Source organism: Nannobrachium achirus (assembly GCF_963921795.1).
Source record: "Nannobrachium achirus genome assembly, chromosome: 15".
Classification (NCBI taxonomy): Eukaryota; Metazoa; Chordata; class Actinopteri; order Myctophiformes; family Myctophidae; genus Nannobrachium; species Nannobrachium achirus.
Genome location: NC_137822.1, coordinates 40512456 through 40528966, shown reverse-complemented (window position 1 = coordinate 40528966; position 16511 = coordinate 40512456). Strand labels below are relative to the sequence as shown.

General features: G+C 43.2%; 1 protein-coding gene across 2 annotated transcripts in view; it reads left to right on the top strand.

The window, feature by feature from the left end:
• pam (peptidylglycine alpha-amidating monooxygenase) overlaps positions 1-16511 on the top strand; it is a 67896-nt gene that overhangs the window by 26664 nt on the left and 24721 nt on the right. For both annotated transcript variants that reach the window (XM_080743830.1, XM_080743829.1), the window contains exons 4-14: positions 2145-2202; positions 3103-3190; positions 3362-3450; positions 4813-4896; positions 5293-5341; positions 6417-6484; positions 7979-8059; positions 9058-9134; positions 11408-11511; positions 14298-14500; positions 15539-15595. In XM_080743830.1, coding sequence (XP_080599956.1) covers positions 2145-2202; positions 3103-3190; positions 3362-3450; positions 4813-4896; positions 5293-5341; positions 6417-6484; positions 7979-8059; positions 9058-9134; positions 11408-11511; positions 14298-14500; positions 15539-15595 — 958 coding nt within the window. The remainder of the gene's footprint in view (positions 1-2144; positions 2203-3102; positions 3191-3361; positions 3451-4812; positions 4897-5292; positions 5342-6416; positions 6485-7978; positions 8060-9057; positions 9135-11407; positions 11512-14297; positions 14501-15538; positions 15596-16511) is intronic.

The following is a 16511-nucleotide window of genomic DNA, read 5'->3' as shown; positions in this document are numbered from 1 at the left end:
AAGCCTTGTTTCAATCACCATGATGGTGGAAATATGGTCCAATTTATGGTATATTTGATGTTATAGCAGGGTATGCTGTAGGAGGGGCTTGTGATCATAGGCTTGTGATGATTCTTTTTGTGCTTTATTTTCAGCAAGCTCAAGACAATGTCCCTTGTATCCCTGCGGTTGCGTGTGACCGTTGGCAGCCAATAGCATTCGAGACGGTATAATTTCTACCAATGAACGTTGATTTCTACAATAATGGCGTCACCCATACGACGGCCAAAAAAAGCTTAATTTGCGCAGCATAGAAAGAAACCAATGGCTTCCCGCCGCCGTTTTTACAATCTATGGCAGGGGACTTCAACAGGGGGTCCGGGACCCCTAGGGCAGGGGTTCCCAAACTTTTTTGTCTCAGGGCACCCCATAAATATTCTTTTTAATCCAAGGCACCCCTACATTATAATTTTTACTCCCAGCACCTTACATTTATAGCATATCGTCGTTGTCGGGTGGAAACCTTGTATGTCCAAAACTGTTCGTTTTGTATTTATCATCTATAAAATGTACTAGACTAGTGAAAACAGCAGATCTACAAGCACACAACGCCTCGCATGGCAGGGCTTTGCTTTGCGAAAAGACGTACACATTTGAAACTTGGAGATACAAGGTTTCTGCACGACAGTGAGGATATTTTTGTGATTATGTTGCGAGGAAAATGTTGAGATAATAGCCATTTTGGTTAGAACTGACTGAACTTTGTACTTCAAGTTTAAAATGATACAAAAAAATTCCAAATATTATGAAATGATCTTGCGGCACCCCTGGACTGCCGTCGCGGCACCCCAGGGTGCCCCGTCACCCACTTTGAAAACCCCTGCACTAGGTGATCCTCAGAGTTACTGCAGGGGGTCCTTCAAATCTTTGTTTGATAGAAACTTTTTTTCTCCTTTTTTGTATTAACCACTTGAACCCTAACGTCCATATTCTGAGAACTTTAGCCAAAAATAACAGATCTACAAGCTCACAACGCCTCGCGCTGCGAGGCGTTGTGAGCTTGTAGATCGGCTATTTTCAGCAAAGAGGTTTGTTGGAGAGGGGAAAAAGAGCAGACTAAGTACAGAGTGAAAGGTCAAGTTTATTAAATGTTGAAGGTTCAAGTGGTTAAATATCTGAACACACAAATTGACATGAATCCAAAATACACTGATGATTGTGCTGTCAAACGATGAATCTGGGGGTCCCTGCTTCATCTCTCTCTCAGCTAAGGGGTCCTTGACCTGAAAACGTTGAAGACCCCTGGTCTATGGGGGAAACGAGATCAGTGGAGCTCCCTCTGGTGTTGTACAACATATTATACTGTAAGTGCTGACAGTCTGTAAGCCATCTCTTCTCAAGGACATGACGCAAACATACTGTTGTACAAATCCCATGGCGTTACATAGATAGACAGGCCTGTTATCAAATGCCAACTGCAACATGATGGATGTGTACGCAGACCTGAGAGCTTGTGTGCAGTCACGTGTAATAATAACACACAGGCATCTAACTAGTAGGAACTAGGAAGCTTGTGTGTGCGCTATGTCATGTATCTGGGCAGTGGTGAGGAAATGCAGAGAGATATTACATCTCGATAACCAAAAACAATTCCCCCCCACACACACTTTTGATTTTGCTTTATTTCTTTTATGTTTATATCTCAGCCCTTGTAGCAGATTTCTTGTCGTAAAAAAAAACAACAACAACACAAATCTTCTATCTCTTCTGGGGGTCCCTGTTTTAAGATGTGGGTCTGCAGCTGTATAGAAATGAATTTGGGGGTCCTTGTATATGAGACTGTTTGAGAAGGCACAACAGGAGGCTCCTCTTACCTCGACCAATACACCAATCATCATAATTCTGTATTTTTCATCAAAGCTTTATTTTAATCATTATTATTCATAATTTGAGTCCATGAGAAAGTTGGAAAACACTGGATTGTATCGTCTAATGGTCATTTCAGATACGTTGGTGCCCCCTTGTGGTTGGAAGTGGAACTGGGAAAGCACTTCAAATTGCCAATGCCATCATTGTCTGTTGCTTCCTCCTGCATTGTGTGGCGTATGAAGGGGATCTGGGTTGTGGATTGAGAAATGATTAATATTTGTTTTGTTGTTTTTCAGTCGGACACCTATTTGTGCACAGTGGTTCCTGTACCTGCCAGCAGAGAATCCTATATTGGTGAGTAGTTATATCCAGTATTTAAAACCCATTAAAACCTGTGGACCATTCGACAAACGTCCTCTAAATCAGTGGTTCGCGTTGCGAGGCGTTGTGATGTTTTTATGGCAGGGGTCTTCAACGGCCCAAGGACCCCCTAGCTGAGAGTGAGATGAAGCAGGGACCACCACTCGGATATTGAACGACTTAAACTGTCAATATTTAGTAAACTTGTATTTTGTCTGCCCTTTTCCCCTCTACACCAAACCTCTTTGCCGAAAATAGCAGATCTACAAGCTCACAACGCCTTGCGCTGCCTGTAGATCTGCTAATTGGCTAAAGTTCTGCTCAGAATAGGGATGCTAAGCGTTCAAGTGGTTAATGTAAAAATAATTCACCTATCACACAAAGAGTTGGCCCTGTAGTAACTCTGAGGACCCCCTGTTGAAGACCCTCTGGTTAGTGTGCGATTGCAATGATATGTTTCAATGCCAAATTTTGCACACACACTCCTTGGATGGCAAATCACAACCTCCGCCCCTGATTTCCCACATGGCCCTCTCTTACGCCACCATCAGTCAAAACACATTTTTGGACACTGCCCCTACAGATTACTCATTATCTCTAAAGTCATGTCATCAACATGGATCTGTCCCATTTCCCATATTCCCTCGTGATTGGCTACGACTGCCTTCTAAGGTTTGTGTATGCGACGCGGCGGTCGCTTATCTCCCGATTAGGGAGTCTTACTGGTTTAGTTTGTGTTTATGATGTGTGTATATATATATATATATATATATATATATATATATATATATATATATATATATATATATATATATATCTATATATATTATCCATGATGATATTTAGTATATATGTACTGTATAACGCTGTGCTTGTTGTTTTGTGAATCTACAGTGGATTTTGTGCCTCACGCCAGCATGGACACAGCTCATCACATGCTTCTGTTCGGCTGCCAAAAACCTGCCGCCTACACCGGATACTGGTACGTTTGGGTTCTTTTAAAAAACAGGGAAAGAGAGCGAAATTCACACACATTCACAGTTCACACACACACACATTCACACACACACATTCACACACCGACGGTGAAGGAAAGCATGCAAGGAACAAAAAAAAAAAAAGTAAAGCTACACTAATCTTGCGTGTGTTGCAGGGATTGTGGGGCGAGGTCTACCTGTGAGGACCAGGCAGCCATCATGTACGCCTGGGGACGCAACGCACCGCCCACCAAGTTACCCAAAGGTGGGTGGCCTTGACTGTCAATGTCCCCATCAAAAACAAGAGTCTACTTTGTGTCTGATGAAAGCCTGAATGGTTTGGGAAGTCCACAATCAGAGTACCGTATTTTTCCAAATAGCAGCCCAGGCATTTAATTTGCTAAATTGATTTGAACCCCCGGCCTTTACATTTTACAGTTTACATTTTACAGTTTTGGCATTTAGCGGACGCTTTTAATCCAAAGTGACTTACAATAAGCAGGTAATAAACATCACTATAATAAGTAAGATAATACGTCAGTACATCAACAACAATATAACAAATGCATAGGAATATCAATCTAGAAAAAACGATAACATAGGTAGACCACGCACCTTATCAGTAAAAGAAAACTCTAAAACCTAAAAATGCTATCTAGATTGATGTACGGTCATTGAGGGAAGGGGGAGTGTTACAGTAGTGCTATGGGTTTAGGTGGAGTCTGAAGAGGTGCGTCCTCAGTCCACGGCGGAAGCGAGTCTGTAGTTCGACGGAGTTTATTCCACAGTTTGGGGGCCAGGAGGGCAAATTGTTTAGGTGGATTTTTGTCCTGGGGCGTTTAAAAGAACCTAACCTCGCCTACCAGGCTTTCTTTGGGAAAGCCTGGTGTTCGTTCACAACAGGCCGTTTGGTTTCCGCCTAAAGCGCGGAAACCACTAGAGGAAGCGGCGTCGCTTTGATTTGGTTCCCCCGTTTGTTTCCCTAATCCCTATTAAAATGCTCGAGTAGCCTTGTGTAGTCTTACTAGTTGCTAACAGTTGAACTAAAAGATGCATATAATACCAAACTAATTTTTCAAAAGCAAAACTACTCCGCATCAAGGAGTTTATTAGGTAGGCCCTAAAAGTATGTCCTTGAGCGCAGGGGATATATTTTGGGTTAAAACTGAATCCGGTTTGATCTTTCCGCCAAATTGTAGTCCTTTGAGTACTACAACATGACGTGTTGTGGTTTCCGCTCCAGACCGGTTACAACCCCGAAAAGTGAAGTATTCCCAGACTAAAAAGAACCAAGGCGGCTATTTGCTATACTTATTTACGTCCATTTGAATGACTGCCGTGTGATGCGCAAAACGATGTCAGACCTCCGGTGGGTATTTGGTGCCTGGTGGCTGTTTGCCCCTGGGCGTCTGTTTGCCCCTGGGCGTCTGTTTGCCCCCGGGCGTCTGTTTGCCCCCGGGCGTCTGTTTGCACCCGGGCGTCTGTTTGCACCCGGGCGTCTGTTTGCCCCCCGGGGCGTCTGTTTGCCCCTGGGCGTCTGTTTGCACCCGGGCGTCTGTTTGCCCCTGGGCGGCTGTTTGTGATACTGTTCCACCTCAGTGACCCCTGACCTGTGCTTCGTCCACAGACGTGGGCTTCAGGGTGGGAGGGAACACACGCATCTCGTACTTTGTGCTGCAGATCCACTATGCTGACGTCCACGCCTTCAGAGGTGAGAGACTCTCACACACACACACTCTTTACCGTCAACAGCAATGTGATATAAATCAATTTATTACAGTGCTGCAACAGTCGGTCAAACTAACCGATTTAATCAATAATAATCATTAAAAATACATATATATATATATATATATATATATATATATATCGGTATATATATAATATTGATTTTAAATAGCTGGGAGGGAGTCTGTCAAAATTGTATTTTTTTGCACTGTGTTTGGTATGGGCTAGTCCTGCGTACTAGCCAGACAACTATTCCACGATACATACGATACCTCTGAAAAGGCATATCGTGGAGACATTTTATCATCTCAACGATAATTATCACCATATCACCAAATCTAAAACTGTCTGTCATTAAATAAATGTCTCCTGTGTGCAGATGGGCATAAAGACTGTTCAGGAATCTCCTTAACAATGACCACTAAGCCGTAAGTATCATGTGTGATATAATTATCTAATGTCAGTTGAAACATGCTAATTTCTCTGGGAAAACCCAAACCAGTTCAGTCAGTACACGCACGTGCGCACGCATGCACGCACGCACGCGCGCGCGCGCACACACACACACACACACACACACACACACACACACACACACACACACACACACACACACACACACACACACATCACTGGCCTGGTGATTGTTTAAATGTTGGCAATGAAACAACAAATTGAATGCAAAAAAAGAAAAGAAAAAAAAGTTTATAACCATACTAAGTAATCCTTCGCCACTTTCTGAACACGTTGTTGTTGCGACCGTAGGTCGCATTTACTATCAAAACCTGCACAAACTGTGAGTGAGTCCGTCAGTCAGTCCGTCCGTCAGTCTGTCTGTCACACCTCACACGTCACACTTTTTCCCTGCTTATATCTCCGCAACCGTTGCCCCGATCCATGCCAAATTTTGCACACACGTTCCTTGGCTGCCAAACTACAACCTCCAAGGACCCCCGGGGCTCCAGGGACCCCCAGGTCCCTGGGGGACCCCCAGATGTAAAAAATGACCAAATGCGCAAACATGACCAAATGACCACCCCAACAGGGCTGCTCACGGGGAATTCCCGGGGACCACCGACTCCTGGTGCTCCAGAACGGATGCAAAAGTGGTGGCGCCCCCAGTGGAGGACCCCCTACACTGCAGCTCACATAAAATGCCGTAACTCCGGCTAGGAGCGACCGGGACAGCCGGGGCCGGTACCTATTCGTCCGCCTTGCCGGCGCGGAGACCCCACCCCTCATTTCTCACATGGCCCTCTTCTAGCGCCACCATGAGGCCGATTCTTGCAAAACACATTTTTGGACACTGCTCCTACAATTTTCGCCCTAAAATCACGAAAATCACTACACAGTATGTCTACACTCATGTCATCAACATGGATCAGGAAGATTTTGGCAAAACACATTTTTGCCCTATTTGTGGAGATAAGTGACCTACGGTCGCTTATCTCCCGATTAGGGAGCCTTACTGGTGTAGATCTAATATGTGTGTGTTTATTCCAGGCAGCCGTTCATCGCTGGCATGTATCTGATGATGTCTGGAGACACCGTTATTCCTCCAGGAAAGAAAGGTATGTATGACTTCATACTCTTTATGAAGCTACATTCATGTGTTCATATTCATTGCCCATTTAGAACGGGGTACACATTATTGTGTATCATTATTTTGTCCTTTAACTATTGAAAAACAGCAGATATACAAGCTCACAGCGCGGCACCGAGTGCCGCGCTGCGAGCTTGTAGATCTGCTATTTTTGATAAATCGTGAAAATTTGAATTTTGACCCGATTCTATAAGTGTCTTTTGAATCCTTCTAAGGTTTTTTTGAAAAACCTATGTTTCTATGTCAGCAATCTGGCTATAGCCATCGTCAAAGAAAAGGTCCTTTTCACTTAACTGGAGCTCAGTTGGTCTGTTCTTGAGAGACTACTATGTCAGTGGTTCACAAACCTTTTCATGTGAAGGACCCCCAAACTGATATTTATTTGGCCACGGACCCGCATCTCAAAATATTTAGTTCCAGGGACCACCCAGAAGAAAAAAATTGAGTTACAAACGTTTGCTTAAAAAATACATATATTCAAAGATTTGCACACATTTTCACGACTTTTTCAAAAATAGCAGATCTACAAGCTCGCAGCGCGGCACTCGGTGCCGCGCTGTGAGCTTGTATATCTGCTATTTTTCACTGGTTAAAGCATTCAATAGTTCTAGGCCTAAATGGGTTAAGACACATTCATGTCTTCATATTCATTCTATCTAGTTAGTGATTTCAAAGGTGACTGCACATCGCCCAGATATCTGTAAGAGCATTACGTAAGCCCAATTATTGAAGCATTTTCACCAAAAAGATCCTCTTATTAGGGCATTCACAGAATATTCGAATATTCAACTACTCGAATATCAAAGTCACTATTCGACGTTGTTCACCGAAGTCGAATATTCGCTTATTTTTTTAATTAGATTTTTTTCTTAAATATTTCTTCATGGTTTATACAGCTTGGCTAAATAGGAAGTCATAAGAATGAGTTGTCAATGACGCTGGTCTGAATTTATTAATGCTCTATACTGATGTCATGCGTCATATTTCGTCTTCCGGAACTAATTACCAGTGTGAAAAACATCGGCCAGCCAGCAAACTCGATGTCCTGATGGAGGAAGAGCTAGCTAATGCAAGTGTCACTACTAGACCGAAAATTGCTCGTTTTTATTGGATGAAAAAAAAAATACTGTATATATATATATATTTCCTGCAGAATATTCGACTATTCGAATACTTTGAGGTTGAATAATTCGAATACTAAAAAATCACTATTCGTGAATGCCCTACCTCTTATATACCTACCGACAGGCCCACAATACGGATGCCAGTTTGACAGTGGTTAATTTGACAAATTATGCCCACGTTATAATATAGCTGCACTTTAGGGCAAAGATAATAAACATTATTCTTCATTCATAGTTTATTTTATATCGTGTTCAACTTCCATAACTTATGTGTAAATCTCTTCTCCTGACATGCAGTACACTAACAGTAACAGTGAATGTTGTCTTCTCCTCCACAGTGACCAATGCAGACGTGGCCTGCCAGTATGACTACTATCCCATCTACCCGTTTGCCTTCAGGACCCACACACACACGCTAGGTTAGTTTCCTATCAACTAATGTACACACACACACACACACACACACACGCTAGGTTAGTCTTCTATCAACTAATGTACACATCCACACACACACACGCTAGGTTCGTTTCCTATCAACTAATGTAGACATGGGGTCTACAAATCACTGAAATCAGTGGTTCTCAAACTTTATTTGGATCCATTTGTACACTCTCAGAGTTAACAGACCCATAAAGGGCCCATTGGGTTTCATTCGTATACTCTGAGAGTTACAGACCTGTAAGGGTCCTTTTGGTTCCATTTGTACACTCTCAGAGTTACAGACCTGTAAGGGTCCTTTTGGTTCCATTTGTAAACTCTCAGAGTTACAGAGCTGTAAGGGTCCTTTTGGTTCAATTTGTACACTCAGAGTTACAGACCTGTAAGGGCCCATTTGGTTCCATTTGTACACTCTGAGTTACAGAGCTGTAAGGGTCCATTTGCTTCCATTTGTACACTCTCAGAGTTACAGACCTGTAAGGGCCCATTTGGTTCCATTTGTACACTCTGAGTTACAAAGCTGTAAGGGTCCATTTGCTTCCATTTGTACACTCTCAGAGTTACAGACCTGTAAGGGTCCATTTGGTTCCATTTGTACACTCAGAGTTACAGACCTGTAAGGGTCCATTTGGTTCCATTTGTACACTCTCAGAGTTACAGAGCTTTAAGTATCCATTTGGTTCCTAATAATTTTGCTCTGGGAACCCTCTGGAACTGCCTCCCAAGGGTCCCCCAATCTGGACTTTGAGAGCCAACTGGCCTCCCTGCTTGTCACTCAGCATCAAGGGTTGGATTGGATTGAGTCCCTGCGACGCCAACATACTAGCATCATGTCCAGGGGATGTACTTGTACATGGACTCCTGCACCTATGGGCCACATGGCCCGCCAAGGCTTACATACAAGTAGTGGTATGTGACTGTAAGAGTATTTTTGTAACAAGAACAGTCAGTGGTAAGTAATATGTGCTTTTTGTCGCAGGTAAAGTGGTGAGTGGCTACAGGGTTCGAGATGGGAAGTGGACTCTCATCGGGCGACAGTCTCCACTGCTACCACAGGTATGTCATGGAAATATGAACGTGCATACAGATCCTTCTCGAAAAATTTGAATATTGTGTAAATTTTTCAAAAAAACCTTAGAAGGATTCAAAAGACACTTATAGAATCGGGTCAAAATTCAAATTTTCACGATTTTTCAAAAATAGCAGATCTACAAGCTTGCAGCGCGGCACTCGGTGCCGCGCTGTGAGCTTGTATATCTGCTGTTTTTCAATAGTTAAAGGACAAAATAATGATACACAATAATGTGTACCCGTTCTAAATGGGTACTGAATATGAACGTGCATACAGATCCTTCTCGAAAATTTTGAATATTGTGTAAAGTACATTTTCTTGAAACTTTCATATATTCTAGATACATTGGACATTCAGTGAATTATTCCAAACCTCTTTTTGTTAAAACTTTCAATTGTTATGGCATGAATATCAAAAGTCCATATTTCAAAAGACATTACAATATTACATGAGACCACTCAAAACGAGGATTTATAATAGAGAAATGTCAACCTTCTGAAGTCAGTGTTGCTTGAAGTCCAGTGGGAAGTTTCCGAAGTCCGTTATTATTTGGGGTGGCCCGGCGCGGCGATGCGCGGCTATCTAGGAAGCAAAGAAAGACACCACGGTTTGCTTTGATCATAGTTTAGTCAATTATGAAGCGATTTTTTCAATTAAAACGTCTCCATATTGCTTGGCAAATGACTGTATTACAGTATGTCCCTTTAACTCATTGACTGCCAAGGCACGAGTTTCACGAGTTATTACAGTACTCCCAGGCTGCCACAGCCCGAGTTTCCCGAGTTGGAAGCCATTTTGAAAAAAAATAAAAAAAAATTAAAAAATAAAAAAAATTCTAAAAATGCCTCAAATGTATTAGGCATGATCGCAATTGCGAAATTGCATGTTTAGCCCCATAACAAACACATCTTTCAAAATGTAAAAAATGGCTGTTTTGTCTGACTTTGAAGGCTTCTATCTCATGAATGCCTGAACGGATTTCCAAGCGGATTTTTTTGTTTGAAAGCTGTTAAAAAGTACTACACATATGGTGCATGATCTAGGCATGGGCGTGCACGATCCGTGCACTAAAAATTGATCCGTGCACTAGAAATTTAGGAAGGTGGCAGTGTTTGTTTTGTCTGACTTTGAAGGCTTCTATCTCATGAATGCCTGAACGGATTTCCAAGCGGATTTTTTTGTTTGAAAGCTGTTAAAAAGTACTACACATATGGTGCATATATGGTGCATGGGCGTGCACGATCCGTGCACTAAAAATTGATCCGTGCACTAGAAATTTAGGAACGTGGCATCCTGGTACTTGGCGGCCATCTTGAAAAGGGCATTCAATGAGTTAAATATGTCCCTATAAATGTTCGCTATTTAAATATAGCCGATGTACAAGCTCACATCAGTGCCCACCCACATTGTGCCAGGCCTAGCCAGATGGTAAATCCTGGCCACGCTGCTGCCTGGAGCAAGACTAGTTGTTCCCGATGATAGGGCTGTCACGATATGACATTTTACATGACGATTAATTGTCACTCAAATAATTGGCGATTAACGATTTAATTGTGTTTTTGTCGTTGACGATTACATTTCTGTTTTGGCTTTTAGGCTTTGAAGTTGTACATGGTAGATATGACACATAACCTAAATATACAAAGAAATTACTGACATATTTGACAACTTACTACTTTAAAAAATAACTTTGATAGTGGAAATAGCCGATCTACAAGCTCACAACGCGTCGCGATGCGACGCGTTGTGAGCTTGTAGATCTGCTATTTCCACTATTTCTGAGATTTTTCAACATTCACGATTATGACGATTATGTAATAATTGTGACAGCCCTACCCGATGAGCAGATTGGTGCCTTGCATGGTTTCCTCCGCCATCTGTGTGTGTGTGTGTGTGTGTGTGTGTGTGTGTGTGTGTGTGTGTGTGTCGATGGGTGAATGTAATGGGTGAATGTAATGCACAATCTATGTAAAGCGCCTTGGATAAAAGCGCTTATGCATAATTTACGATTCACATGAGAGCCACAATTCGCCTAGGCCTACAGATTCATGTTAAAACACTCAGCCACTCTGTCCAAGCAACTCCCGGTTGGCTAGTAGCCTTCATGGTTTTTGCCCTACAGAGAGACTATGCTGTAGTCTATCTGTCGGTCCCATCATTAGACAGATTAGATAGACCGACAGACAGACAGACAGAATCTAATTGATCCAGCCGTACATACATACACGTCGTTAATTGTGTGTCTTGTCCACTGCAGGCGTTCTATGCAGCCCAGAAGGGCGTGGAGGTGAAGAGCGGAGACATCATAGCAGCACGCTGTATGTTCACAGGAGAGGGCCGCACCCAGAACACCTACATCGGGTGAGTTCTGACGATGAGTTCTGATGGGACGATATGAAAATGTCATATCACGATTATTGTGACCAAAGAACTTGTGATTTACGCTATTATCGCGATAATCAAAATCCATTATCCTGGGGCAGAACAATTGCCAGCAGATCTACAAGCTCACAGCGTGGCACTTGGTGCTGCGCTGCTTGTATTTCTGCTCTTTTTTTCAAATGTGGTTCAAATGTGACAGGCCTGAATGGCTTAACCCATTTAGACCTGGAACACCAATTCATCTGTCACATTGGAGCCCTCAGTGTGCGAGTGTTAATTTGTCTTTCTCTGCAAACAGTGAGTAAGGCATTGGGATCGGGAATATAGCAAAATCTCGATATTCCGAAGTCCCCTTGTTTAGGGGTCCCAGTAGTCCAGTTAGGGCAGGGGTAGGCAATAGGCGGCCCGCGGGCCAAAACTGGCCCCTTGGAAATTATTTCTGGCCCCCCAGATTATTTTGAGAATTATGTTTTTATTTTTATTATTATTTATTATTTATTTATTATTATTTTATTTGTTATACGATACTGGACTGACAGTCCCACATACGCTATCGTAGCTATAATGTCCAAACAGAGAACGCATTCCCACATGCTTTTAATATTCAACATAATCATGCCGAGTGAATAGGCAGAGGGAGCAGCGCAGCAGCCGTGTGCACAGTAGTGACTGAAGCTCCTTTGAATTGAATTGAAATTGACTGAGTGGCGGTGCTGCTGCTTGCTGCTGCTGTGAGCTTTTACCTGTGGTCAGAGTGCGTGGAATCTAACTTTGGAGGTGCCATCCATGCTTCATCTTCTTGGTGCTGTCTAAAATGATTTCCTTTCAAGCAGCCAACAATGTCACAGCAAAGCTGTTGCGCTTCTAAAGGGGCTTTGCATTGACGAGTCCAGGTAGGATAAACAGCGCATACATTTTCTGTCCATATTCCTCTATAAACGCCCCTTTCCACTTGTTTCCTCTTCTTTATGCTTTTGGTTCATTCTCTAGCTTGCCTATTTGAAGCAGATAAGGCTGATGTTTAGCGTTCTAGCAGTCTTTCTTCTTTCTGCCAAGCAGCTGCGATCACTTCACTATAACGACCAATTTGTCAACGTGCAGCGGTGTTGCGCAACTTGCGCACAGTATATTGAATCTACAAACTCACAACGTGCTGCACAGAATTGTGAGATGTGCATGAATCATGATTCATGATTATATTTATGTGATGTTGTAGCCTACGACTGGCAGCAGAGAAGAAGGAAATAATAATTATTAACATAAAAGTATGTAGGCTAATCATTACAATTATTAAAGGCTTCACTACATCAGTCCATCAATATTTGCAAATAGAAAGGGGGGAAAACCGCTCGTTTTTCCACAGATATATTATTTTCTTTTTATCACAGATGCTTATATATCTTGTAAGGCAGTCTGTCTTGGAGTTCCAGTAACATTGTTTAACTATGAATTTCTTAAATTAGCCTTTCATTATATGTTCTGGCCCCCCATCTCAAGTTTAGAAAAAAATTAATTGCCGACCCCTGGGTTAGGGCTTAGGGTTAGCATTCACCAGGTTAGCATTCACCAGTGTTGGCAGGTTAGCGTTGACCAGCGTCGGCAGGTTAGCGTTGACCAGCCTCGGCAGGTTAGCGTTGACCAGCCTCGGCAGGTTAGCGTTGACCAGCCTCGGCAGGTTAGCGTTGACCAGCCTCGGCAGGTTAGCGTTGACCAGCCTCGGCAGGTTAGGGTTCACCAGCATCGGCAGGTTAGCGTTGACCAGCCTCGGCAGGTTAGGGTTCACCAGCATCGGCAGGTTAGCGTTGACCAGCCTCGGCAGGTTAGGGTTCACCAGCATCGGCAGGTTAGCGTTGACCAGCCTCGGCAGGTTAGGGTTCACCAGCATCGGCAGGTTAGCCTCAGACTAATGGGACCTCGAAACACCGGTTTCCCTTTTTTGCAGGTCTTTCAGTCCGAGTGTATAAAAAAAACACCTCGGTTAAGGTGGAGATAGTCTCGCGTGGCCAGACTGTTGACTCTGCGATTTGCAAATGCTCCCGTCATACAGTCTGGAATAACGTAAGAAGAACGATGAGTACCCAGTTAAAGCACAAGTGAAGCCTCCTCCTCACTTCAGTTTCCGTCTCACATCGCGCACATTTATCCTAATATAAATATAAATCACCTAAGCATATTTAGCTTGCTGCTTAGCAGAAATGACATTTTAAAATATATCTTCTTGAACGAAAATGCCAGTTTCCATTACTCGCCGTGCAGGAGGTGTAGTTCCAGACTATATAGCATTCAGAGATTGTGGAATAGGCAAGACTAAGGTGGAAACGACCTCAGCGTCGGCAGGTTAGCATTTCACCAGGTTAGCATTCACCAGCGTTAGTTTTACTGAGGTTAGGGTTTAGGTGGTCGGACCAACGGGAGGTCGAACCAAAATAGTAAATCTTCGGCACCTCCGCGCGGCCAATCACAAGCATCGATCCGCTGCCTTAACGAGGTGCTTTTTTGATACACTCGGACTGAAAGACCTGCAAAAAAGGGAGTCCCTTGAAACAATGGGACCTCGGAAAAGCGATGCATACGCGCCCATAGGGAATAAAGTGCAAGAACCAGAGGAGATGTATTATGCAAAAAAAATACAGCAGGTACTGGGTGTAATGTACGAAACTCTGTTTGTCGACTGTGTGTTTTTAGAGGTACGGCGGGGGATGAGATGTGTAACTTCTACATGATGTACTACATGGACAGTGTATTTATGTGTGTGTGTCTTTCAGAGGTACGGCGGGGGATGAGATGTGTAACTTCTACATGATGTACTACATGGACAGCCAACACAGCACTCCCTACATGACCTGCATGGACCCTGGCAGCAAGGAGCTGTTTAGTCACATCCCTGCTGAGGCCAGCGTCCCCATCCCCGTCAGCCCCGAGAACGCCATGCACATGGCCCACATGAACCATGGATCACAGGAACAAGGTACACACATGTACCACATGTCCATGGCTCACATGAACGAGGTACAAAAATGTACCCCATGTCCATGGCTCACATCATACATGGGCAACTGGCGGCCCGGGCGCCACATGCGGCCCCCACCTTCACTTTATGCGGCCCACAGGTTGATATTGGAGTACTGATATATTATTGATTTCAGCTGTTACAATTCCAAACATGGAAAAAATGACCGGGTTTAATTACTTCAGTCTATATTAGTAGCTAAATGACTAGTATTGAAATGTTATTGTATTTTTTATGCCCAATGTATTTGTATTTAAGTTCATAAAGTTAACATAAGAACATATAAATGCATTTGCAATTTTAAAACAAAAGAAAGAAAAAAAAGTTACTTTTCAGGATTCAAATTCAAAAATAGCCGATCTACAAGCTCAAAACGATCGGCTATTTTTGCTATGTATATGCATTGTGGCCCTCTGGAGTGAGTGTGAAAATGTAGAGGCCCTCTCCATCATCAAAGTTGCCCACCCCTGGCTCACATGAACAAGGTACAAAAATACTCCATGCACATGGCACACACTCAACAAGGTAGAAAAATACCCCATGTCCATGACTCAACAAGGTACAAAGATACCCCATGTCCATGACTCAACAAGGTACAAAAATACCCCCAGGAAGGTACAAAAATATACCCCATGCCCATGGTACACACCAACAAGGTACAAAAACACCCCATGTCCCTGGCTCACATGAACCATGGCTCACAGGAACAAGGTATAAAAAATACCCCATGGTCATGGCTCAACAAGGTACAAAAATACCCCATGTCCATGGCTTGTATCTTTTGGGGGTGAACTCCTTTTAAGGTGCGTTTACCCAACAGGCACAATGCAAAGGCACACAGTGCCATGTTGCAGCGAGCAGCTTCGACCAGTGGAGGATTATGATGATCATGTGTAAAATAATTGTGCTTATCTCAAATCATTTATTAGGTGATTATCTAATAATTGTGACAGGCCTAGGAACATCCTGACATAATCTTTTATCTCTCTTCCACAGATGATCCAGAGAACACTGAGTCCAACTCGGGGCCAGCAGAAAGAGATGATGATGAAGGTGAGTCTGGATGATCATGTAATACTGTAGTTTTCAACCAGTGGTCCTTGAGGGGGGTCCCAGGTGGTCCCCAGCTAATTGATGGAGAGTTGGTAACCAAATGGACCCTTATAGGTCTTTTAACTCTCGAGAGGACCACATGGGTCCGTTTGGTTTCATTTTACGCTCTCAAGTGTAACATTTTTGTGACACATCTGCATTTCATAATTTACAAAAAGTCTACACCAGTGTTTCTCAACCTTTTTTCTGCATGGGAAGAATCCATGGGCACACCAACATAATACGGGGGTGGAAATATCGTCACTGGCGGGAAGAAACCTTGCATCTCCAAGTTTCAAATGTGTACGTTTCTTCGCAAAGTAAAGCCCTGCTTCATCACAAGGCTGTCGCACAAAAGTAATGAAAACAGCCGATCTACAAGCACACAACGCCTCGCGGTGCGAGGCGTTGTGTGCTTGTAGATCGGCTGTTTTCAGTAGTTTAAATAATTCTTAAAATGATAAATACAATACTGGCTTTCAAGCAGTTTCAAGGGGCACACTTGACCCTTCTCAGGGGCACACCAGAGGTCCCCAGGCACAGTGGTTGAGAAACACTGGTCTACAAAAAAATGGAGATTGAATTCTGTTATGGCTGACATAATGACAAAATCGTATCCGACGATATTCCAAGTTTTGCGTCCAAGGTTGCATCTCATCAAATGCCGGATATATATTCAAAGATTTTGAATATCTTTCTTTGAAACGTTGTAACAAGAGTCCTTGGCACGTAATATTTTCACACGGGGGTCCGCAACCAAATACATATTCATTTGGGGGTCCTTGACATGAAAAAGTACCCCCCCCCCCCCCTCTACTGCCATAGAGAGGGTGGTGACAAGTTTTTGGGAGTGTAGCCGAATGTGGTGACCTATGGA